General features: G+C 42.1%; 1 protein-coding gene across 1 annotated transcript in view; it reads left to right on the plus strand.

Annotated features, from left to right (window-relative positions):
* meis1b (Meis homeobox 1 b) overlaps window positions 1-27336 on the plus strand; it is a 79231-nt gene that overhangs the window by 36421 nt on the left and 15474 nt on the right. Inside the window, exons 8-9 of the mRNA XM_079362478.1 lie at window positions 608-753; window positions 18452-18528. Coding sequence (XP_079218604.1) covers window positions 608-753; window positions 18452-18528 — 223 coding nt within the window. The remainder of the gene's footprint in view (window positions 1-607; window positions 754-18451; window positions 18529-27336) is intronic.

Consider the following 27336-nt stretch of genomic DNA (forward strand, 5'->3'; position numbering starts at 1 on the left):
GTAAGCAGCCATGACGCTATTGTTATGAAAAGCAGCTAGCTTTGTTAGCGCTGTTTGTGCCGCTGACTTCCTTTTTTCCTTTCATTTTCCCGCTTCCCCCTCCCCGCAACCTCCCCTTTTGTAGTGCCGTGTTACTCTTTCCACCTCAGGTAAAATGGCAGAATGCGCTGGGGCGACGCTTCAATAACTATTTTCCCCTCAGGATAATAAAGACTAAATCTCTCTGTCATTTTCCATTCTGCGCGGGCTTGGATGGGAGAGTGGGGAAATGCGACCTTACAAGTCCTTTGTGCTCCCCTTCTCCCTCTCTTTCTGGCGGAAAGATGCAAGCGCTTGCTGTGTTTTCAAGTGAAGTGGGAGAAAAATGAAAGGCAGGGTTATTTATAAATGTATTAAAAATGAATGCATTTATGAGGTGCTGTTTTCCAGCCATTCTTTGCCTGCCATTGTTGTCTCTATAACCCTCCATCTGTGCATACAAAGCCCTCCAGAATTCCTTCGAAATCGTATTTATTCGCTTTGAACGCAGCGGCGCGGCGAATGCTGGAAGTAAACAAACTGTGTGTCTGATCTGCGCTGTCTCTTCCTGTTTCTTGTCATGTGACAGGTGATGGCCTGGACAACAGCGTAGCCTCGCCGAGCACGGGGGACGACGATGACCCGGATAAAGAGAAGAAACGGAACAAGAAAAGAGGAATCTTCCCTAAGGTTGCCACCAATATAATGAGAGCATGGCTCTTCCAGCACCTAACAGTGAGTTGAAAGAAGCAACATTAGTTCTCGGTAGCTCTCACTTTCATATCACGTGTGCACACTGAACTTCTCTTCACAGCCACAGGCTTTCATACTCTTCTACACACACACACACACGCACACACACACACGCACACACACACACACGCACGCACACACACACACACATTTTCTTTCTTGCTTTGCTACTGTCTTATTTGACACAAAAACACTTACACACAAAGTAACACGGTGCACACACAGACTCTGACATCGAAACACTTATTGACACTCACATAAAGAGACATCACGAGTTACCCTCCCTCTTCTCCCGAATGTATCCCGGCTTGTACGGTGAGCACTTCAAAGACAGAGGTCTGAGTAATCTTCCAGCGATCTCTGCAGCCTGTGTTCTCGCTCCTAATCTGCCGAAACTGAATAAGGTTGAAGCTGAGGAGAGACGCCCCCGGTCATAACTGCAGATACATAGAAGAATCTTATTAAGAACAAATCTGTCATTATTTAACAGATGCCTGAGATGCTGTAGAAGCCTGTGGTTTTGGATTTACAGTCTGAATTACTGCAGGGAATGCCAATGCCGCTAGCACCAGCTGACAGCATCTGACATGGTTATAGGGTGGATATAGTGTGGGAATATTATTAAGACACATGAATCTACCATGAAGAGAATACTCTTACTTTACAGTATTTACCATTTAAAACACTGTCAAGTCAGCACAATGCCAACATCTCCAATTAATATCTCTAAGCAAAAAAAGGGCAAAAGTAGGAGGTAGACACTCCATCTGCGCGATATTCAAAGTTCATCATGAAATTTGTTTGATAGCTTACATCTGAAAAATGGCATACACAATCTTTGAAACATTCTCTGTGCTAAGTTAGCATCAAATCGTAACAGTAATCCTAGATTGTATATCTTTTTTGTAGGAGAATTACTGATGTTCAATCTAAATCAAGGATAATGCTATATACAGATCACATCTACCTTTAAACATTTTAGGTTTAAATTGTTTTTTTTTCAGAATGGATAGTTTGATGTAAAAAATTTTTTACAGATGTTTTTTTTTATAAAAAAAAAAGTTTAGGGGCATTTATTGCATAAATGGTGGAAAATACACACTGTTTAAATGCCCAAGTTAAGCTTTTTGGCTGACAACGATAAGTTTGAACTTGAATAACGATGCTATTGCTGTGTTGGAAAGATCCCTGAATTCAAATCTGAAAGCTATGTGAAGGAAAAAAAAGTTGTAGAGCTGCCTTTGCTTCTGCCTGTGTCGGGAGTTTGTGAAGAACGGGCCACCGTTTGACTGAGTGGGTGTTGGTTACCAACAGAGGGGTGACGGAGGAAGTCATTTTGTTGTTGAATTGTGAAGACAGCATCTCCACTTTTTAAAAAGATTATTCATATGTTGTCTGTTGTCAGTGTTACTAGTATAAATGGTATGCATTGTACAATGTCAGAGACATAAAATGAATATCTGCGTAGAAACTGCACACATACACCAACATTCACATCTCACAAGGCTTCTTATACTTTTTGTTTCAAGGGCTCTACCTCTTCCATCTGACCCTCGACACCTTCTTCACAAACCACCAACCTCTCCATCAACCCAAACACACACATATACAAAAACACACATACACATTATTATCACACATACACGCTAACCTCTCCTCCAACTCCCTGACCTCAACCCATACACCTCCCTGAAACCTTTGGGGCTGCAGGGGAAAGGTGTTTGAAACATACACACATCCTGTCTGTGGAAACACAGCTCAGTGCACACTCTCCGATTCAAACACACACACACACACACACTGAATTACACACGCAACACACCTACACCTAGTGTCATACTACACCAAGAGTTCGAGCTTATGGGAGGCTTCAGCTCTGTTAGATCTGAAACGGTGGGAAGGATATAAGTGAGTGTTAAGGGAGCGAGTGGGGAGAGAAGAAGAGGAGGAGATGGAGAGGAGGTGAAGAGAGAGGGATAAGGAGGATCCAACTTTTTCTTCCTCCCAGTTGTGAAATAGGAACCAAAAAAATGCACACATAAGAGAACTCAACGGCACATTTTGTCCATTGTTGCACTTACCATTGCAGATGTTTTCAGAACTGTGAATAAACTTAGAAATTGAAGGAAAAAAATCACCTCCAATGGGTTTATCCTCTTCAGGAAAGCCAAACAGAAACAGCCTGAGAGGACGAACATCCTCTGGGTTTATAGGAAATGTGGTCTTATTCTAAGAACCACATGCATTAACAAGACCACTGGTAACAGATAAATGCTGGTGGTGGACTGATTTGTTTAAACTGATCATTCTTCAGTGTCACCATTAATTCATTTACCATATGTCCTTGTGTGTAAGTGCCACACGTATTACCTATAACAGAGAAACGTTTACAGTGTCTGTTACACTGGCAATATGTCTTGCATAAACATGGACAGCTGATCCAGGAACAGGCACGGCGTCCTCAACTGGCTTGCCTTTGTTTCACAGAGATGGAGGATGTGAGTCTGGCTTCTTGGAGATAGACACAATGCCAATTAGCCACACGTATACACACACACACACACACACACACACACACACACACACACACACATTCATGAAAGAGTGCTGTGGAGCAGCACAACACTGAATAGGGGAGACTGGTATTTGTTAAGTATGATAAACATGCTGGAGTTTGACAGTTGAGAGACAATAGGACACAACAGAACAATGAAACAAATGGGGTTGAAGTTTGTGTACCCACCTTTGTGCATTTCCTGTTTTTTGGGGGGGTTTTTTCGCCCTCACACTTGCTCCCTCAGGGGAGTTCCTGTTGTGCTGGAGCAGAAGGAGAAGGTGGGTGGCAAACTCAGGCTGCATGAGGAGCAACCCAGTAGGGTAGGTCGTAGGTGGTACATACTTAAGGATGTTTTTTTTAGAGTTGTTTTGAAGTTATTTCCTTGTTTTCATGTATCCATCAAGGGTGCTAATTTCCATTGTTATGTTCTGGAAGAAAGCAGGAGGTTTATATGCAGCTGTACCATTTTTGGTTTTTAGAATTGGACATAGGCAGTAGGGAAACATAGTGATGCCCTGGTATCATAATATTGATCAAGAAATAAACTGTGAAGGGATTGTGTCTGTTCTCTGTTGTATCCAATGCCTAGAAATGACGGATAGAGCGGTGGTACAGAATATTTGAGGATGACGACAGTCGCAGCTCACTGACTTCTCTCTAAAAGCTCCAACACACCCAATGAGCTCATATGTTGTGAGCAGCGCATGTGGGACAAGTTCATTGGAAGAATGTGTCTGCCCTGGTTTGGAGTGACTACAAAACATTAGCTTTCGACCGCCTGTCACCGATGGCTGACCCACACAGCTCTCTTCCAGCTTGACATGCTGCCGTAAACTTGGTGGGTAGGGCTTTTCCACTGGTGTCCTCATCGCAATTTTGTTTGTTTTCTCATGTTAATTAAACATCTGGTATGACAACAAACTGTTATTAAACTGAATGTGACTTTCAATTAAGAGATAGCAAATATGCTTTTGCCCATTTATACACACACTTTTTTAACTACAAACATCAGTGAGGATATGATTCAATTTATACTTACTCCCCCAGTGTTCTTATGTTTTTGTTATTTTCAAAAAAAACAACAAAAAAAACATATTCAATTTAGTAATTTAAGATGTAGGAACTGTAACTGGCTATCTCGCGCACAGCTTTGTATTACAAACAAAGTGACAACCTGTGAGATAAAGAAATAGCTATTATTCCCTCTGTGTTTCCCTGAACCCTGCTATTGTGCAGTTAGAATCCACTTACCCCCCACCATTGAGCCCCCCCTTCACACAAATGGTATTTTCTTGTTTAATTTAACAAGAAATGAGTAGTAAATGAAAGCTTAGGCCTCAAATCCCCATTGCACCCTGTGCTCTGCTCCCCACTCCCCTATGAAATGCCAATTTGTGAAATTATGTGATAGAGTAATTAGATGGAATTCACCCCCACCTCCCTGCTACACACACCAGCCATATTCCCAGTTAGATTGTTGCCTTACTGAACTGAAGTAGGTGTGTGTGTGTGTGTGTGTGTGTGTGTGTGTGTGTGTGTGTGTGTGTGTGTGTGTGTGTGTGTGTGTGTGTGTGTGTGTGTGTGTGTGTGTGTGTGTGTGTGTGTGTGTGTGTGTGTGTGTGTGTGTGTGTGTGTGTGTGTGTGTGTGTGTGTGTGTGTGTGTGTGTGTGTGTGTGCGCGTACATGCACGTGTGTGTGTATGTGTGTCTGTGTATAGAAAGAGAGAGCAGGGGGGTTGGCATTCAGAGTGTTAGCATCGGTATATTAGCCTGGCAGACTGGGACACACACACACTCTCATACACATTATCACTAACACTCTCATTCTGGCTCTCCTCCCCTCCTATTTGTACACAGACTCAGTGTAACGAGGGGCAGCCGTGATCGCAGCTCATAAAAGGAGCCAACCCGCAAACCCTCAATGAGCTTTTTTTTTCCTCCCCCTCCTCCTTTCTCCACTTAAAACGTGTAAAATGTCGAGAGAGAGAGAGAGAGTATAAAAAATCCAACTGGAAGGCATAATCCCCCGTTAATACAATTAGAGGCTAATTTAACCGCTTGTGTACGCAGATGTAGCCGAAGCTGGGGGAGCGCTGTTACCCCCCTTGGAAATGTTATTTCTTTTCTTTCTTTTTTTTTTTTCTACACAGCAGCGTGCAGCAGGGTTTTGAACAGAAACAGGTGTGAAAGGCAATATAATTCATTTCTGCGCTGGCAGAGGAGGCCAGGAGCCACGCTGTTGCTGGCCCTGGGTGGTGGAGGAATCCAGGGAGAGAGGGGGTGAAAGGAGGTGATGGATTGATGCATTAAAGCATGGATAGGTGTGCTTACTATTAAAAGGAACCTTTCCCATGCATCTTCATATCTTACCTTTGATAGTTGGATAGGTTCTAGGTAGAAGATGCGAAGGGCAACTTTTAATGTTTGTCTTTTAAGTAGCACTTTTATTTTGCTGAAACAACATCCCATTTCAATGAATAATACTAAAGCCATTATTTTTATTTGGTGGTCATAAAGTGACTCACTATTGTGTTGTCAATTCCTAATAAAGACCGCATAATCCGAATGAGAACATAGCTGATAATAACTGCAGCATGGTGTAAAGACTTGTAAGTTCCTGAACTTCTCAGCCAAACACAAACCAGATATGAAAGCCTCCACTAAACAACAGAAGTGAGAGGGGAAAAAAACCTTTTGAGGTCAGAGTTCAATATTGCCTCAGATGCCATTAGTCTTCCGCTGTTTATTGCTGGAGCCTGGATATGTCAGCACCCTGGTCACTCGCTGCAATCCTGACCTGCTACAGCAGGCCTTTAGGCCAGACCATGGATTCAGTCAATTCTATTCCTCCCAAACGTCCCCACGTCCCCTCCCCAAACGTTCTTTAGACTTTAGGCTTTGGACTGTATCTCCTTTGTTAAAGTTATGTTTAAAGGAAGAAAATGGAGAAGACAAGTTGTTTCGTACATCGTTGTTCTTGTTCAGTGTAAGACATGAGGCTTCTAGATTCTGTGGGAAAAAACATAATCAAAATATCCAGCCCATTTTTTTGCAGTAAAGTTAAAAGGATTTCAATGAATCCAGAGCACATGTGAAGATACATGCGTTATCTTTCTTTTCATGACTGACTTTGTCATATGATTGTTGTTATACTATCAAGCCTTAGTTGTTTGTTCCACAGTTTCTCATGAAAAATCCTTCCAATAGACAGTACGGGCCCCGCAACGCCTTGTAAATAACTTAGAATAGACATCAGGAAGGGAGTTTAATAGGGAAACTACTGCAGACTTTTTATTCATTTATTCATAAATGGGAACAAAAACATGATGGCCATTCTGATACTATAAAGCATTACAGAAGTATATGTGGCCTGGTGTCTCAGATTAGGTCTTAATTTAATCTAAGTGGCAGTCAGAATCGGAGGCGCCACTGCAATAAGGATTTCAAAGAGGTCCTAAGAGAGGACAGACAGATAGACAGATCTGCCAAAGGCCTGGCGTGACTTCATGATGAGACAGAGCGGCACAGGAAAACAAGAAAATGAATTATTCCTTTTTTCAGCATTTTTATTTGCTTTAAAGAGTTTAACTCTGGGAATGGATTTAGCTTTATGTGTGTTTTCGTGTGTGTGTCATTGAGAGCTTTTCGTGTGTATTGGGAAGAAAAGACTTGTCCGTACCAATCGCAGGATTTTTTTGGTGTTGAAGAGAAGGCAGCTGAGTCAACCACACTTACACGCACACACACGCACGCACACACACACACACACGCACGCACGCACGCACGCACACACACACACACACACATTGCACACCACAATACTTTGCCCCAACCCCCACATTAACCCACACCTTGTAATGAAAACATCATCAATTATCCCTCTTGACAGGCCCCAGGGACCCAAGGCAGACAGCTCTCTTTTGGGGCTTCTCTTTGTGGACTGACCCTTACAGATACACACACTTGCTACTCACACACTCTTTGCACCCATTTCTTGTTTGTTTTTTTTGTTTTTTTTTCAGAGTGTGTATTAAAAGCTGATAACCAGATGACCCATCTTTTCCAGAGTGAGTTGATAGCGGTCTATGGGAGTGGATGGTAGATAATAGAGACCAGGCCATGTGGTGGAGGTGTAGGGGGCAGGGGGGGTGTCTGTACGTGTGAATGTCTGTGTGTGTGTTGTGTTGGGGGTGTTGGTGGAAGTGGGGTAATGGTAAGACCAGGGCAGAGGGAAGTCATCAGTTCTGACACCTGAAAGGCCATCTGTTTCATGATTGATGGCTGGAATGATGGATGGGTGAAGAGATCATTGAAGAAGGATTACAGTGGGTGGATAGAAAGAGAGCTACATGGCTGATATCACTAGTTTAAAATATTCACTTACTGGTTGCAAGAGATATTGGAGTGGCATTGTTGTCTTTTTGTCAAATATGCTAATAATCGTCTTTACTGTTTAGAAAAATCTATACTTATTTGCCTTTTTACCTTTCTGCATTGCAAATCAGTATGCTGGAGTTTTCTCTCATTTTTGAAAGTTCTAGTTTCTATTGTATGTACCCTGCAGACTTAACCGTCCTCCTGAAAGCAGCTCATACATTTTAGATTCAATAAAGGATGTGTTCAGAGGTTCTTTAAATTCTTTCTTTTATCTTTGTTTAAATATCAGATGTAGATTGCTTTTTCTCTCTTCTCTTCTGTCCAAACATCGGCCTGCATAAAAAAAGTCTTATTGGTTAAGTCTTGGTCACATGCTTCACAGATATAATTTATGTAACTTGGTTGGAGTTTATCACATGAAGTCAATTGAGAGTCCAAACACATGTCCGATGCTGAAATGTCAAAATAAAAGTGTCATTTAGTATAAAGATCAGAAGAAGAACATTTCCTGAATTGTGTGATGTTCAATACTGAAGAAGAAATAAGTCCTCAGTGAAAACTAATGGTTGGCTTCTGTGTGCATGGATTTGAGAATACTCTTTTCTTCTCTTCGCTGTTAACTGCACATAGAAGTACATCTAGATGAGGCATTTAAAAAAGTCAGTTTACATATCTGTAAACCCTTTATTTCATCTTTTGCTCCCACTTTCCTATTCTGCTTCTAGTATCGTTTTACTCTTCTGTTTAAAAGCCCTCACGGGCAGTTAAACTTTTAATTCCTATCACCTTTGAACTTCTCCAAAAGTCTACCATAGATCTGGAGCAAAAGCCAGTGTGTGTTTCTCTCTGTGTGTGTGTGTGTGTGTGTGTGTGTGTGTGTGTGTGTGTGTGTGTGTGTGTGTGTGTGTGAGTAAGTTGAGTCAATGAGCAGGTCAATGTGTTTCCTTGAGAACGTGAGAACTTTACAGACCCTCAAGGTCGGTCAGCAGCCCTGGAGAGGATCACCAGTTGCAGGAGATCTGACATTGCTCCCAAGAATACACAAAACACAGAGATACACACAAGCTTCAATGCATCTTCTCTTATTAATGCATTTTTTTTTGAGAAAGTCTGAGAGTTTCAACCTCAGGTGTTTTCAAATGCACCGTGTTTAAATGATTAAGAACCATTGTGCCTGAATATTATATATCAACCTTCATTTCTCAATTAACTTGTCACCATCCTTTTTGCTTCCCATTTTTCTTATTCTTTCTCACACCCCCGCTTTGCCCCCGAACATTCATGTAATTTCATAGTTGGGAAACTATGAATCACTTAAGTGTGTGGTTTCATTGTTGTACATCTCAGTGATTGATGGCGCTGATGCTGATTAGTGTTTCGCACTACTTCCATTTTTCATTATCAGCTGTATGTCATAAGTGTGGTTGTGTGTTACAAATGTGTGTGTGTGTTCAGTGCGGACAAAGGCTCACAAATGTTGATGTGTGAAGTCATTCTTGGTTTGGTACCCACTTATCAGTTTACAAAGATTTGCAAATCCCAAAGAAGAGCCCCACTCTCAGAGTTTCAACATACGTGCACGCACACTCACATGCAGGCACACAGCGGTGACGTCAGTGCCCGGGTGGGGTGTGGAGTTCCCCACCATCACTGTGGTATTTATTGGAGTGTGAGTGGCATATTGACGTGTGAAAGAGCCAGGGAAAAATATCATCATATGTCTGCAGTTGATTTGATTAATGATGGACTCAAAGATTAGCAATGCTAGCAGTTTAGCCTGCCGTTGTCACTGGAAAAAAAAATGTGTTGCCACCAAAATACCCACTCAAATGAGACTATTTCTGTCAAATGTTGACCACCCTTCTAGAAACAGCATTAGCTTACATTTGGGTTATAGATTCTGTGTAGCATGATTTTGTACTTTGTACGGGGAAGTATTGAATCTATTGTGTGTGAAATCACATTGGTGTTAGGTGTTAGCCATTATCCATTAGGCTGTGTTTGGTGATCCAGAGGATTGTGGGATCTTTTCTGGCTGGAGTCAGCAGCTCAATACCTTTTACTTACAGCAGCTGCAGCAGCCTGCCCTAGATACATTTGATGTGTGTGTGTGTGTGTGTGTGTGTATGTGTGTGTGAGAGATGGCATATGCAGTTGTACTATTATTTGTATGTGTCAGCCTCGTGTGTCTTTTGTAAGAGTGCGTGGTGTTTGAGTGTGTGCGTCTGTCTTTGTGTCTCATTCCACGCGTGTGCTCGATGGATCCTGCGGTTCTGCCGTCGTGGTAATCAGTTTGCGCGTTGGCTGAACTAATTTATCAATTCAGTTCCTCCCACTTGTATTCTCCCCCATGCGTGAACATTCTTTCACTCCCCCCCAACACACACACACACACACTCACTCTCTATCTCCCTCTCAGACAAAACACTTCTTTCTGACAAACTATTAGGGTTTCTATATCTTTTATGCATGCCTTCTGCCTCTTTGAGTCCTCTCTCCCTCTACTCTTTCCTGCCATGACTCCCTCACACTCATTTCTTTCTATAATTCACTCTTGCATTGCCTTGCGCTTTAATGGCCTTGAACCATGATATCATAGCTATATTGGTGCTCTGTTTCAAAGGCACTGGGGAGAGCGCTATGATTTATAGATGAGATGTCTTGTGATATCCATCCATAACTCATCGTTTTACACCTACTTGTCTCATAATGTTTTGATTGAAGTTTTCTGTGTAAAACACTGTGAGGTTCATGATGCACTGAAGGCAGGTGGCATGGGAGGTATCGTCATAGACTGGTTGTTAGTTTACAGTCCACTAGCTGACCCTAGGTGCACCTCCTTCAGGTGTGTGTTTGTGTGCATGTTGACGCGTGTGTGTGTGTGTGTGTGTGTGTGTGTGTGTGTGTGTGTGTGTGTGTGTGTGTGTGTGTGTGTGTGTGTGTTCGTCCTTGGTGTGCATATTTGTGTCAAGTGAAGTGAGAGAAATCCTAGCTAGTGAACCAAGTGGTGAATGCAGACGGCCAATAACTCATGGTAGAGGAGGTGGAAGGAGCTGAGGGCATCTAGATGAAATTTGGTGGGAAAAAAAAGCACACTTACATCCGTTTTTTTTTTTTTTACTTTTCCCTTTTTCTTATTTAAAAAAAGTTTGTTTCCCTCTCATCGTTTTGTCTTTCCTTGTCTGCATCACTCAATTATTACATCTCACCCTCGCTATAATACGAATTGTACAGTGCATACCTTTTCTATCTCTCTCCTTCCCCTCTCTCGGAGGCGTTGTTGTGGTGTTAGCGATGGCGGGGGGAAGTGAACAGTGCTGAGGGTGCTGCTCACTTATTTGTTACGACAGATTAAGTCATTGATTTGTATAAAGCAGTGCACTGATGGAGAAGGCCCTCCACTATAGTGAAGCTGATGGAAGAAGAAAGAGAGGAAAATAAAGGGGGACAGGGGGAAGCATTTGGCTGAGGAAGAGGAGGCGAGGATATTAAAATCGAAGAAGTGAGATAAAGAGAGGAGTTAAGCGGAGGTGGGGGGAAGGGGAGGAGAGGAGGCAGCATGAGACAGTTAAGCAAAATGCTAAATTTAGAACAGAAGGATGGAGGGGGCGAGGCGGGTAAGGAAGACAGGGAGATAAAAGAATGAAAGGAAGGAGGGTGGTGTACTTTGAATGACAGAGATGTCAGAAAAAGTCAGAGGAGGTAGAGTGAGAAAGCTTCATCTTTCAATAGCGCCCGCTGTGTCCTCCTTCCCTCTTAAACTTGCCGCTCAAGAGAGCATAAGGGAGCAATTGTGAAATACCCTCACCTAGTTTTCAGCGTTCCCCCAATCTAGATTCTTTCTACCCCCCCCTCGGGGCCAACGGTGAGTTTCTAATTAAAACGTTGGGGGCAAAAGGGTAATTATGATAATAACATAATAATATCGCCAGGGTTATTAGAATGTTTTGTGGTCCCCAAATTGCTTCCTCAGAGAGATCAGATTTCAGTGGCATTACGTAAAGTCAAATTTCCTTGAAAGTCAGGTGAAATGAAATGGATTCCCCAAGGTCCAGGCATAATCTGAGAATCTGATTCCCTCTTGTATCTCACAGAGACCGAGTCTAAAAAAAGAACTTTAGTTTCTCATCACAATGACATATCCAACCCCTCCTCCTCCTTGCTTACTTTCATTTGAATCAGAGTAGTTTATGTGATTAGGAAGTCTAATCATTTGTTTAATTGTTTCTGTTTTGTTGCTCTGAACTCTCCCGTTGCAGCAGTTAGTCTCTCTGCAGTCTCAGTAACAAGCTCCGTGTATTGTAGCTGAGTGTAACAAGAAAACATTTGTTTTCAAACTTGGAGATCACTGCTGGAAAGCTAGCTCCAAGCGCTGTACCTCGGAGCTAGCGAGCATGCTGGTGCTCCGAGGGGTGTCCTGCTGTTTTCTTTCAGCTTTCTATGCTACCTGATTGGGATGAAGCTTTGTGGTTCCCTCCTACTCCCCCATTTACACACCCCCTCCATCCCAGGCAGCCCTAAGGCAGCTCACCTCCAGCTGTGGCTGCTGTTCACTGCGCCGCTTGGTGCGAGTACCGATTGCTTTGGAGTGCCTCCCCTCGCTCAAATAGGCAGTAATTACGGGCTTAAAGAGGTTTAGTGGTCCAGCAAACTACATAATCACCCCCTGAATTAGCCCCAGCTCATCAGCCTCAGTCCAACGAACAGCGCTTACCACTAGCACCAGCTAGCATGCTGCACCCCCTTCCCTTTATTGCACAGAGGGAAGCACAGCAGCAGGTGTTGTGCAACATCCGGCCCCCTTAATAAATTTAGCCTCCCCTGAGCTGGAATGGGGGAGGACTAATGAAGCACACCCTCACTTTTAGTGAAAGCCTTCAGACAGAGCAGACTCCGTACATACACACAGAATAAGATACTCTTCCTCACTTCCAACAGACTTCCCCCTTTACATTCATTGCTAAACACAACAGTACAGTCTTGTTAAGACTTGGTCATGTGCATATAAGCATCAGTACACACATACTGTAGGCTAGAGACCCACCCATGTGTAAAGCACACAGATCATCGTTCCCACCCTACAGGAGCACTGGCTGCTACCCTGGAATTTTCCGGGGGTTTTTTTGTATTTTTTAAGAAAGGCCATGCATGATTCTAATCGTCAATTACCATAGTGGAGAAGCTGCTAACGCTGTACATTGTCTAATCCACTTTGTAGTAGCGCTTTAATGACATATTTTTCACCCTTTACCAGTTAACTAGACTTATCTCATTCCCATAGGCAGGAGCACTGAGAGGTTTCCCTAAACCAACAAAAGCTGTTTTTTGAGGGGGGGAAATGCTCATTAATGAATGAAAAGCCCAAGAACATCTGTTTTCTTCCTCTACATTCTTTATCTCCAAAGAGATGGAGAGATTTGATAACAAAAACCGTTTGAAAAAGGGGGATTCTTTGCCATTTCTGATGCATATATCAAGGTTTCCAAAAGGCTGCTGAATTATTCATGCATGTTCAAGTGTTGAGTTGGTTTACCGTAGGCCAGCACCATGAAAGAGGCTGTTTTTGCTTTTTTGGGCTATTAAGATGAAGATGGGGGCATTTACTTTGCGCAGACTTTACAGATGACTTGCATTGTGTGTAGTTGGTTCATTTTGAATCTCTCAAAAGATCTGTTTTTGCTCTGTTTTGTTGTTTTGCATTGAAGATGCCCAAAATCAGGGGAAATTAGGTTAGCGGTGCTTTGTTTTTCTGTTTTTGTTTTGTTCGCTCTCACTCTCATTTCTTTTTTCCTTTAATCCCCCCTTTTCTCCCAGAGCCAGCTCTGTTGCTGGGTCCCTGCTCCCTAATGAAGTCAAAGGGATGTCAGTCGATGCCACCTACACAGAAAGGAATTTGAAATTGCGTAGCTTTGCCTGCAAAGCACGAGCACACACGTAGACACACACACACAGGATGAAACTTGTATTGAATGAGAAAGACGTTTTTGAAATTGGACGCTTGTTGCATGAGATACAGCAGGCTTACAGTTCAGAACGCTTGTTTTAGGGTCTGCTTGTGCTTAGGGTTCTGGCCATTTGTTGTTAGTAAAACAATGTGCTTGCCTCCACAAATATTTAAGGTAACTTCATACACTTCTGGAAACGGCAAGGCTACACTTCCAGTAAACTTCATGTTCCTGAGTGAATGTGTGTGTGCATGTATTTGTGTGTAAGACAGTTTGGTATGATACTCTGATGCCCTTCTAGCCAAAAAGGCCCCCGGATTAGCCGTCAGGCATTCCTGATGGGCAGCTCGGTTTCCACAGTGATTTGACCTGGGAACAGTTTGGGGAACAGTCCTGGCAAAGTGAAGGTTTTTCACTTTTACCTCAATCAACCATGCATAATGTAGCTGTCACCTGCTTATTGTATCGTGTGTTGGGTTAAGTATGTCAACTCCTTATGCTGAAAAAAAGTAATTCATGCTATTGTGCAAAAGTGAACTGTTTCTCTCGAACAAGTTGTTTACTGTGATTCACTGCATTTTATGGCCTCGTTGTGCCTTGTGGTAAACCCCAACCATCTGGTGTTAAAGTAAGCTAGCTCAAAATATCATTGGCCCATGTGTGTTATCAGCAGATTGTGCAGTATCATGGCCTCTTTTTAAGTCACATGACTGTGAAAACATATGATTTTCCACTTCCTTATTCCTCCCTCCATCACGTTTCATGGTTACACTTTTTATAAAGCTAATGTGGTGTGTCAAGCTTTTTAATGGAATGCACAGAGGCTTGGGAAGCACGTCTTTAAATAGAAATGTTTGCAATGATAACACCATCGCTGCTATGGTTAAAGAAGGACAGAGAGGAGCGCACAATGCAGTGAATCTGTTAACAATGAAGGAATCAAAGAGTCACATTTGTGAAAGGTAGTAAACATGTTTTAAGATATACAACACAAAGTTATTTTTTTTATTTGTTACGAAGGTAACAAGTATGGCTTAAGCATTCAGAAACCAAAACACTGAAGTGTACCTTCATTTGTAAAGCATTGTTTTGTTGCTTATTTTAAATTGCAATGGACACGTGAAAATGATAAAGTCAAAGTATAAGTAGCAGGGAAGGAGAGAGACAAAAAAAAGAGAGCTGGTTTTGTAATGAGGCGAGATGAAGAGAACAGCAGCGAGATAAAAGACATTTCTCAAACGTTCATTATGATTCTCCATCAGAATCATAATGAAAGGTTCAAGAAACTTAGAAGTCCATAATGCCCTTTTTCATTTCTTTCTCAATTTCTTACATACTATTATATGACAGTTTGAAGTCATTTTTGGATTTGTTATTCTCATGACAAATATTGTGTACATTATACATTATTTTTTGGCCTATGTTATGGTTGAAACTATTTGGTTGCTTTGTCTTCAATAGTTCTATCCCAGGATGAACAAGGGGTTCTTGCATAATATTGCCCCCCCCTGAGATTCAGTTGTTCATTTTCACTTCTCCTCCCCTCCCTCCTTTTTCCTTTTCCCTCTGTCCTTCTCTCACTCTATCTATTCCCCCTTTCTTGTCTGAGGGGGTCATGGAGAAAGACAGACAGACAGGGAGGGGATGTTACTGATGCTCTGCTACTCTCTCTCTCTCTCCCACAAACACACACACACACACACACACACACACACACACACACACACACACAAGCACAAGAGAGCAATGAGCAAGCAGGGTGGAAATTCTCATGAAAGGAGTTGTATATTTGGAGAAGACATATCATTAAGATAGGCGGAGGGGAGAGGGAAGGGAGGGAAGGATGCGCAAAGAAACTTTCCATCTGCTCTTTTAAAGAACATGTTATTGCTTTTCTCACTAAAGGCCTTTCTCGCTCGCCCTGGCTCTGTTTCTGTCTCTCTCTTAACCCGCTGACGCAAAGCCAAAAGCCGTTAAGACATAAGAATCACTGACAGACAGTATTAAAATGGTATGACTTGTTGCTGCATTGAGAATCTAAATCACAGTGTTTTGACAGAGTGGAGATTATTTGGCGGTTTCGGGAAAAAGGGAGGACAAAACCAGTTTTGAGTCCTTGCTTTCTGACCATGCCTTCCTGACAAAATCTTCCATGCAGTGTGTTTTTTGTTCGAGAAGCTCATGTACCTTTTAATGTGGGGATATATCAGGGCAAGGAGCAGTGATGGAGGTGATTTTCGATTTTTTACCTTCTGCATAAAAACTGTCTCTGGTTAGAGTCATATTCATTTTGCATTACTTTTGAATACACACAGCTCATTTATATTGCAGCAGGTACAGTTAATGCTATTTTTTTCCAAGACGCAACATCTATATGTCTGAGTGCATCTTTTGAAACCTTTAATCATATCATAAACTCAACAACCACAACTGTTTTCTTGGTTAAATTTTACTGCAGGCAAGATTGTGACAAACACAGTCTGGGATTTAAGTTGCGTGAGTGTCTGTCTGTGTGAGACTGGTTTTGTATAGCTGTCTGTCTGCAAGTGTTTGCTGGGAAGCTGGAGTTGGCGACACACTGATACAGGGTGTGTTTGTGCTTGACTGTGCCCCCTGGCGAGGCCGCAGCTCCCCAAACTCACGAGGCAGACACTCCTGCTTCCACGATTCTGCAGTTCGTAGAATGGACACATTGATCTTCTCCTGTTCAATCAGCTCTGTATGTCAAAAAGGCAAAGTTTTAAGATATGTTCACATGATTAACTGTAATGTGTGAGCTGTGAGTGTGTGTGGTGTGTCTATATGTAAAGTACGTCAACAAATCAGATGACACAGGCCCTAGAGAATAATGTTTTCTTACTTTACACACACACACGCACACAGGCAGCTGATTGGCGCCCCAGATTTTCAGATTCTGATATTATCTAGTCAGTGTATAGTATGGAGAATCCTTGTACACATGCATACTATATGAATAGACTTACACGTCACATGCAACGATGCACACACACACTCATGCAAAAACACACAAAAAAATGGCTGTGCGAAAAGAAGTGGACACCAATTTGGCCAGAGGCGACAATGCAATTATAACTAAGCGCATGAAATTAGCCTCCTTGTGTTCCCATTCCCCACAACCAATCACATGGACAAGGGCAGACTGGAAAAAAAAAACTGTCTCCTCTCTCTCCCCTGGCTTGTCCCAGCGTTAAACACAATCCTGTTCATTATGCGCTGGAAAAACTAATGAAAAAATGAAAATGCTGGCGCCGCACTGATTTTGCACGTCTGATTGACTATTTAGTGTGTGTGTTCTTGTTAGACTCGAGCAAAATATGTGTGGCGCCTATTGTTGGTCAACATTACAAGGGGTTATAAATGAGTAAATATCAGGGTTTTTGTTTGATGTTTCAGTGACTAGCATTAATCAGTCAGTTTTCTGTTTGTTAAGATCGACCAATATACAATGTCTTCTGTCAAAAATAAATATTCCAGGGAATGTTCTCTATTGCTAACACTATGCAGCTGCTTCACCATCAGTGTCATTTAATGATGCTCTTTTCCTTTTTTTTTTTTTTTTTTTTAAGAAAACAAACAAAAACTTCAAATAATTATTTAATTTTTATCATTTAATAAACAGAAAATATAGAGAAATTAATCCAACAAAAGTATTTGTACTTATATAAAAGTGAAGTTGGCGAATTTACCATTCAGTGATTCTTTATCAGCCTTCAAAGTTTTTTCAAACTGATTCTTCTCCTTAATGTAAACACGTCATATTGGATTATATACTGTATGTAACATTTCCAGTTAGTACTATCTCTCCAACAATCTATCTCACCCCTCGCTCCCTCCTTCTTCTGTTTTACAGCCTGCCGATGGTGTTCAGCACAGTCCATGTCTTGTCTCAGTCATGAACAGCACATTGTCCTCAGTCAACAAGGCTCCGTCTAACTGTGATAGCCCCCCCACCCCCCTCCACTCTAATATAAATCAACACACTCCCTGTGTTCACATTTATCCAATTTATTCCTTCTATATATTTAAACAGGTGGCATGACTTTAACTGTTCTCAGCTGGCTTCTAGAGGAGCGGCCGCAGTCAGTCGTTCACTTTAAAAGAACAGGCCTGCAGTTAGTTTCAGACATTTTTCACACAATTTAACTTTTTTCATTCATGTAATATATTCATTACTCTTCAGAATACTTGAGTATAACATGATCATAGCCTAATGAAAGTGGCAAACTGAACAGCATCATGCTGTTGTACCAACTGCAGTGAAGACAAATGCAACCAGCAGATATAAAGAAAAGAGATCTAACCTCCTCTTGTCTGTATTCCATCGGGTTTACGCTACATATTCTCCGCTCTCTGATTACATATTCAGCGAGGTGAAAGGGGGGCCATCAACGCGAATATATTTGTGTAAGAGGCTGCCTAATTACCAGAGCTGGTTCTCCACTTCACTTAACTTTCTAATTGGCTCGCCTTTTTGGCTGCCATTAATTACAAGATTTCATATTCCATTAATGATCGTGGGGGAGAGAGAAGGAACGTTAACGTGCACAGATACTCACACACTTTCATGATACATACTGACACCTATGCTCCAATAAGCATTAGCTTACAGCTCATTTTCTACCTCTCATTATGCACTATGGTTCTGTGTGTGTTACTTCTGCCCTGTAACAACTCTTTATTTTATTAAAAGGCACATGAGATCCTTTTGCAAAAACATGAAGCGTCATTAAACAATTTGTGGTCAGCCTTTTCTAATACATGTCGTCTTTTCTCTCCTGCAGCATCCCTACCCATCAGAAGAACAGAAGAAACAGCTGGCACAAGACACAGGTCTCACCATCCTACAAGTGAACAACTGGTAAGTCGTTTCTGAGTTTACACGTAGTCGATTTCAAGGGTTTGCACCCCGAGGCTATCCAAGTTCTTAATGATCGGAATTAATGCCTCCACTCCACCCATTTTTTCAACCTACACACAGAAACACACACACGCATACGCGCGCGCACACACACACACACACACACACACACACACCACTTACCAAATCATCCTCACCTAGATCAATCCAGCTAAAGAGATATGGCCTGGAGTGATTTTCCAAACCAACAGCCTAACTCAGCCCAAAACATGAGCATCCATGTTAATTAAGAGTAAAACTAATATCTGAAAAACATCCAATAAAATCATCCAAAATGTAAGCTGGAGGATTTTATTGGATGTTTTTCCCCCAGTTAAACAAGGGTGATCAGTAGAAAAGTAGTAGCTTTGAGACTAATTATAGGGTTTAACTTTGACTCACTTATTTTAGGGGTTAGTGGTTTTTGTGAAGCACCTTTAACTGTAATTAACATTTGTTAAGTCAGTCAGTGAAAATGTCAATTAACATTTTTTTTCTCTTGGTAAAAAACTCTGTGTATGCACTTCAATATACTCAAAGATATCGTTTAGCTAATTTACATTGTGTCCTTCTCTTATCTATACTCAACAAAAATATAAACGCAACACTTTTGTTTTTGCTCCCATTTGTCATGAGATGGACTCAAAGATCTAAAATTCATTCCAGATACACAATATTACCATTTCTCTCAAACATTGTTCATAAATCTGTCTAAATGTGTGATAGTGAGCACTTTTGCTTTGCTGAGACAATCCATCCCACCTCACAGGTGTGCCACATCAAGATGCTCATCAGACACCATGATTAGTGCATAGGTGTACCTTAGACTGTCCACAATAAAAGGCCACCCTGAAATGTGCAGTTTTGTCTCACAGCAAAATGCCACAGATGGCGCAAGCATTGAGGGAGCGTGCAATTGGCATGCTGACAGCAGGAATGTCAACCAGATCTGTTGCTCGGGCATTGAATGTTCATTTCTCCACCATAAGCCGTCTCCAAAGGCGTTTCAGAGAATATGCAGTACATCCAACCGGCCTCACAACCGCAGACCACGTGTAACCACACCAGCCCAGGACCTCCACATCCAGCAGGTTCACCTCCAAGATCGTCTGAGACCAGCTACTCAGACAGCTGCTGAAACAATTGGTTTGCATAACCAAAGAATTTCTGCACAAACTGTCAGAAACCGTCTCAGGGAAGCTCAACTGCATGCTCGTCGTCCTCATCGGGGTCTTAACCTGACTCCAGATCGTCGCCGTAACAGACTTGAGTGGGCAAATGCTCACATTCGATGGCGTCTGGCACGTTGGAGAGGTGTTCTCTTCACGGATGAATCTCGGTTTACATTGTTCAGGGCAGATGGCAGACAGCGTGTGTGGCGTCGTGTGGGTGAGCGCTTTGCTGATGTCAATGTTGTGGATCGAGTGGCCCATGGTGGTGGTGGGGTTATGGTATGGGCAGGCATCTGTTATGGACGAAGAACACAGGTGCATTTTATTGATGGCATTTTGAATGCACAGAGATACCGTGATGAGATCCTGAGGCCCATTGTTGTGCCATACATCCATGAACATCACCTCATGTTTCAGCAAGATAATGCACGGCCCCATGTTGCAAGGATCTGTACACAATTCTTGGAAGCTGAAAATGTCCCAGTTCTTGCATGGCCAGCATACTCACCGGACATGTCACCCATTGAGCATGTTTGGGATGTGCTTGACCGGCGTATACGACAGCGCGTACCAGTTCCCACTAATATCCAGCAACTTCGCACAGCCATTGAAGAGGAGTGGACCAACATTCCACAGGCCACAATTGACAATCTGATAAACTCTATGCGAAGAAGATGTGTTGCACTGCATGAGGCAAATGGTGGTCACACCAGATACTGACTGGTTCTGAGTCCCCAGACCCTCAATAAAGCAAAAACTGCACATTTCAGGGTGGCCTTTTATTGTGGACAGTCTAAGGTACACCTATGCACTAATCATGGTGTCTGATGAGCATCTTGATGTGGCACACCTGTGAGGTGGGATGGATTGTCTCAGCAAAGCAAAAGTGCTCACTATCACACATTTAGACAGATTTATGAACAATGTTTGAGAGAAATGGTAATATTGTGTATCTGGAATGAATTTTAGATCTTTGAGTCCATCTCATGACAAATGGGAGCAAAAACAAAAGTGTTGCGTTTATATTTTTGTTGAGTGTAGTTGCAAGTGTATTTTTTAGTGGTGTCAATGACACATTTGTACTCAAAATTACATATAAATAATATAATAAAAATATAATAATAATAATAAAAAATAATAATAATAACAAAAATAGTTATGGACTTCCTCTTGCCATATTCCTCATATGCTTTATTTGTGTTACTTTTTCAAAATGAATTTAACACTCTGGATTGTTCTTTAGCATAATTTAAAAGTGCACAACCTGGCCACTCGCTTGGATTTACAGATTCTAATATGTGTAAGTGCAAACGAGCCTGCTAATTAGGCTCAAGAATGACTGCAGCCGCAGCCATAAAATAAGCTTGCTAACTAGCTATTTTAACCTCAGGTTGCACTATAAAAAGGTAGAAAGGGGCCCTGTGTCCTTGTGCGGCTACCTCTTATCAGAGAGATGGCTATCAGCACATGCTTAGCGTTATTAGCCGTGTCTAATTAAAGGGGCTGGAGTCTGGCTAACTGAGGCACAGTACAGGCAAGAGGGTGTTTGATGTGAGCGGCCCTTAAAATTATCCTTGAAAGTATCAGTCAGTTTGCAAGGTACAGTCATGAAAGTGGGGAGGAGAGGAGGAAACAAGCAAGAGAAGAAGAAGGGAGAGGGAGAGAGAGAGAGAGAGAGAGAGAGAGAGAGAGAGAGAGAGAGAGTTAAAGAGCCAGACAGAGTGAAAAATAGATGAAGAGAAAGAGAGGATGATAAGGAGAGGGGGAGAGAAAGAGATGAGACACGATAAATCCCCATTACCAGCAGACTAATGATGTTAACATTATTCCCCGCCATTGTTCAATCACAGACCTCAGAGACAGACAGAAGTTAGATTAGGGTATGGTGTATCAGTCTATGGAGAATTCATTTAATACTATGCCAAAAATAATGCACACACACACACACACACACACACACACACAAATACACATACACTCTGGTCGAAAAAAAGGCCTTCTGACCAGAGGGAATCCTGGAGAGGTTATCAAATCACGTGACCCTTCCATGGGGGATCAATTCTTACAGCAGAGATAAAGCCAAGCTGTGTGTGTGTGTGCGCGCGCGTGTGTGTGCGTGTGTGCGCGCGCGCACATGTGCAAGTGTGTGAGAGAGAATCAGACAGACAGTCACATGAACAGTAGCTTGGTCACTTAAGGCTAACTGTGTGCTCTCATTCTGTTTGTTGTTTTTTATTGGTAGTGGGGTTTAGCAACACACCCTGAAGATCTCTGTGTGTTTTTGTGCATAAACAACGCACTGTGTAAATCGTGGGAGGTTAATCTTGGTTTGTGAAAGATGTCTGTGTGTGTATGAGTTTGAGAGGGGAACCGGGGGTGGTTAATCTAAGGGGTATTAGCTGTTAAACCCTGCATGCTGCGATCCCTCTGCCCCCTCACATTTTGTTGTATACAAGTGTGTTTGTTTGCACTTGTCCAGAGGCATATTTCCAAGCATGGTTGTTTGAATGAGCCAGCAGTTCATTGTGGCATGGGAGTGCGATTGAGACGGAAAACAATAAAGTGAAATGATGGAGGGAAAATAAAAAAGAAATTGAGAGATAGAGAGAATGTGTGTTGTAAGAAAGATGAAGAGAAGAAAATACAAAAGGGAGATAGATGGAAAGACAATCATTGAAAAAAAAATACTGTATATATAAGAGAGAGAGAGAGAGAGAGAGAGAGAGAGAGAGAGAGGAAGGTTATGTTAGGGAAACTGCCATTTCACAGGCATGTTGATGTGCTGGACGGGAAGCCCCCGTCATTGGGTGTCTCCATAGCAACCCCTGGTGATGTTACCTCCTGACCCACTGATTTGGTGAAGTCAATTTCTCCTAGCTGTGATTCTGTTTGTTAGCGAACACACACACACAAGCTCTCAAACACACACACACACACACACACACCCGAATACTTGCATGTCTAAATTTAGCCAGAGTAATACACACACATTTCTCATGGATTCACTCGCATTAAATCAGGTCTATAAGTGTGACATCAAGTCAAAGAAGACTTCAGGTTGGACAAAACACTTAGTAGGAGAGGGTGTCTCAATCATACTGTAGCCATGGACAGTGAACTGAAGTGAAATGGCCTCAGATGATGACCCAAGGATCATTCATGTTTGTAGTCCCGAAAGTAAAAGCAGAATACAAACAAGTACAACTGACAATAAACACACTCTTTTTATTTAAGTGAGCAATTTGCTTTCCTTCACATACTACAGATCCTTCTCTCACTCTCTCTCGCCCTCACACTCACCAAAGATGTGTTAACACACATGTCGGTGTGTATTATTGATGAGAAAGCACGCAGTAGGGCTCAGCAGATTAAATAAAAATGCTAAAGGCCGGCAAGGGGCGCAGATCACTCATGAATTATTGGCAGAAATACGCTTCACCAGGGAATCTCAATTTGAATGAAGAAAGTGTTCCTGTGTGTGTGTGTGTGTGTGTGTGTGTATGTGTGTGTGTGTGTGTGTGTGTGTGTGTAAGAGAGAGAGAGAAAGAGTTAGTATGTGTGCTTACTTATAGTAGACAACAGGATCATATACTGAAAATGTACACACCCCAAATGCAAATAGTCAAACACATCTCTACATAGTAGCCTATACAGTGTACAGGTAAGGCATGTTTTTAAGCATGCACATAAACACACACTTACTCTAACACGTTCTGCAAAGGATCAGTCACCCCAGTTTTAGGAACCCAGTAGGGCCCTGCTGGAGGATCTAAGGCTGCAGACCAGGGGGTTAAAAGATCACAGAAACTGGGTTGGATTAGCCATTTTAAGGCTTTAAAAACAAGCAATCACATCTCCAAATCAATCGTTAAACTCTCAGTAATCCAGTGAGGGGAAGCAAGGACGTGTGTAACGTGGTCACTTCTCTTGCCGATGCCTTAAAAGCCTGGCAGCAGTGCTTTGGTCTTTGGATGTTACGCTTGTCTATGTCGAAATAAAGTACATTACAATAGTGGAGTGTGGAAGAAATAAATGCATGGAGTCACTAAGCGAAAGGAATGATATGAATGTGGTTAGTTGTCTCAGTTGAGTATTTCGGGATTGCTTAATCGTTAACATTTGATTATTGTTTGTAGTTAAAAGGAAACAGTCTATATTTGGATATAAATTCAAGAGTTTATATTTGGCAGAGACAGTTTACAGTACAAAGACAATCTAGATACAGTGTGCTAAACCTGTAGGAGAAGGATGTTGTTGTTGTTGTTTTTGAGTCTAACTAAATAAAAACCATTTCATAAGTGACCAGTCTTTTGACTTCGACTTCATAATTAGTCATATTAGTTAGCTCTAGAGGCATAACATATTCAACCTTTTCATAACGTTCTCTACAAATAAGGATGAATGTGGATCAGAAAAGACCGGAGTCAAACAGCAATCACATCAGAAAAGTAACCAGTTTTTCCAGGTTAAGGTCTATTAACAGTCAGAGTAACTGAATGTCCTTGAACAACTCCACCCCTCACCTGCTCACACATTGTAAACCACTTCGAATCAGCTAAAAGCTCACAGCGCAACATATAAAATGTCTTTCTCTCTCTACTTTCTCTCTCTCTGGCCACAGTCAGTATCTCTCTACTAAGTTCTCCTAACGCTCTGCTGATGTAAAAATCGATGACGAGGTCATCAGGTTTCCCTTGTTGGCTGCCCCTCCCCTTCCTGCCTGCAATTTAATAATGCCCCTTTAAAGGCAGTGTTTAAGCCTCGCCGAGCGATTGTTTTGTCAATAAGACCTCCTTTTACGAACGTCTTAAAAGCATAGGCCAGGAGAGAGCGAGGGAGAGAGGACGAGAGAGAGAAGGAGAGAGGTAGTATTAAAGAGGGCAGAGTGGACGGACGTGGAGGCTACTTAGGAAAGGGGCCGGGTGGCACGTCCGTATACGAGGCTTATCGAGTTTCAGAAAGGACAAATAAGAGGGAGAAGAAAGGCGAGATGGGGAAGAGGTGAGGGATGTAGAATGTGAAGGGAGGATAGAGTGGAATCAAGAATGCCTTTTACGCGATTGAAAATGTCAAACTTTTTGAACCCAGCGTTTTACAAAATTGGTCTTTTTTCATGCCTTGGTTTTGTACGTTTATTTCCCTGTTTAAGATCAACTCAGGGCAAACAAAAAACACAGTCCAATGATCACAGAATTTTTAATACACCAAGGCAAGCATGTCAGAAAGAAAATATTGACAAACTAGGAAATGTTCCCTTAAAAGTCTGTTATCAGTTAAACTATCAGTTAAAAGACTAGAAACTTGTTTGAATTGTGTTGTTACTGTAAAGTTGTGCTTGTGCAGCTTTCCCTTGCTATGATAGTAACAATTCTTGTGCATTCACTTTTGAGTTTTGCCGCAAATCTTCAAAAGTTCTGGTTAGACTATTTTATTTATTTTGTTTGAAGCACTCAGATCTTACACATCCAACAGTGTACATCCAACAAGTGTATCCAATGTTGATGACTTATTCCTAGTTTTTGTGTGTATGATGTTATAATGAATCTTAGAAATCCTAAAAAAAACACACACATCAAGGAAACCCGAGTTGTATTAAACCAGAGCCACGCTTTAAATGCTACATGTGAGAGACAAACAGGTAAAGTAAGATGAGTTGTACGCTTCAGTATGTTGACACGCTGCATAGAGAGATGCTGGAACTTGTTCGTAGAAAGCTTTCTGAGGTGTGTGTGTGTATTTTGGAATTAGCAGGCCCAGTTTCAGTCCATGCCCTAGAGCCTGTTTCATACACTCCAGCTCTGTCGAGTTACTTCAGCCTGAAACTCCCTGACATTATAGCGAATACCACACACACACACACACACACACACACACACACACACACACACAGGTTTCACTATAGATATGACCTCACCCCAAGATTTCAACACTGAGTTATAATGTGAAAATAATTTCAAAAACAATATTTTCTTCCCTCAGTTCGAAGTCGGTTGCTACCAATAAGCTTTTACAGGAATATTTGGCCTGTGCAGACACGACCCTGTCTTAACTCTATTATGTCAACACAAGTGTGTGCAGAGGCGTATGAGTGTTCTTACACACATATAGGTGTCCATGTGCAAAGACACACTCTGATCCGAACACCATTTCTCCTCCCCCCTTTCTTCCTCTCACTCTCTCTGTTTCTCTTACATCACAGCGCGCCGCCCCAGGCCAAACCTGCATTTCTCTTCGCTCGCCTCCCTCTCAAGTCTTTTTCATTCCCTCCTCTTTTCTCCCCACTCCTCTCCCTTTGCTTTTCAACCTTCTCTTTCAGTTGCAAAGGTGGGGGTCCAAAACATGAAAGCGGCGGCAGACTGTGAATGCCAGGGTTTGTGTCCAAGCACACATGGTTGCTGCCATGCTTGGACCCATTAGTCAGTTTGTTGTTCTCACACTGACGTTTTCTTGTGTTGGTCAAATGTTGAAGTGAAGTGAGGCAGCTGGGATGTGGAGCAAGTGTTTTGCACCTAAAATAGGACACCTTGCCCTACAATAAAAACGGTCAAATATATATTGGTTTTAATGCAGTAAAGATAGGAAATGGTTAACGCAAAGAATCAGGGATTTAATAGAAACATGCAGACATATTCACTGTTGTAAAACATCACTGTAACTCAAATGTTTGACACACTCTCTCAGCTGGTTATGGAAACGTCTGCTCTCCATTTAATCTGATTTACAGTATATACAGGTTTTGAGACCTTGTCAAGCATTCTGTTTTACAGTTATGCTTTGCTGATAAAAATTTTCCAGTTCCTGAAAACATACATTATTTCACCATTTTCCCACTTCTAAATGTTTCCCACTGTTCCACAATGCAACGTCTTTGCCGTTTGCTGACTGTTGAAGTGTACTGCTTAAAACTGCCTCCTCTAGTTTCTGGGCAATCGGAGGGATCCCCATAGCGATGGCTGCTGGGAGCCAGCGGGGGGAAGTGACACGCACACAGACAGGATATGACACGGGCAGTATGGGGGGATTTAGGTCAACCACTGTGTGTTTGCAGCAGTCCCACACTGCAAGCCCTGTCAGCAATCCTGGCTCTATGTGACACTGGTCATCTGCGCCTGTTTGCTTGTGTGTGTGTGTGTGTGTGTGTATACCCTTTTTTTGATGTAGGGAGTCAACAGAAACCCACGCTTTGTATTTGCATAAATTAATATGCAAAATAGCTCAAAACCTAAAAATCAGGAAGAGGCGGTATGCCAACAGAATTCTACATGAACCCTATAGTGGACACATTTTGATCCAAACCAAAGGGCGAAAGGGACACACACTTCTTCCAATGTTGTGTTTGTTGAGTGGGCAGCACAGAGCAGCCATGTTGTTTCTGGCTAAAACCAGGCCTCAAGCCATACCCTGTTGTTGGCATTGATGGATTACTGCCTAACAGAGCCCAAGACAGCCTGAATATGTGTGAGAGGAAGCAGGAACAGAGATAATAAGAGCGACGGAGGTCACATGCTGCAGCTACACGCTCCCTTCCAATGTCCTATTCTTCTTCTCTTGCCATTATTCTTCTTCTTCTTTATTCTTCTTTGTGTCCCCCCCTTCG

This window comes from Symphodus melops, assembly GCF_947650265.1.
Source record: "Symphodus melops genome assembly, chromosome: 15".
In the NCBI taxonomy this organism is placed as follows: Eukaryota; Metazoa; Chordata; class Actinopteri; order Labriformes; family Labridae; genus Symphodus; species Symphodus melops.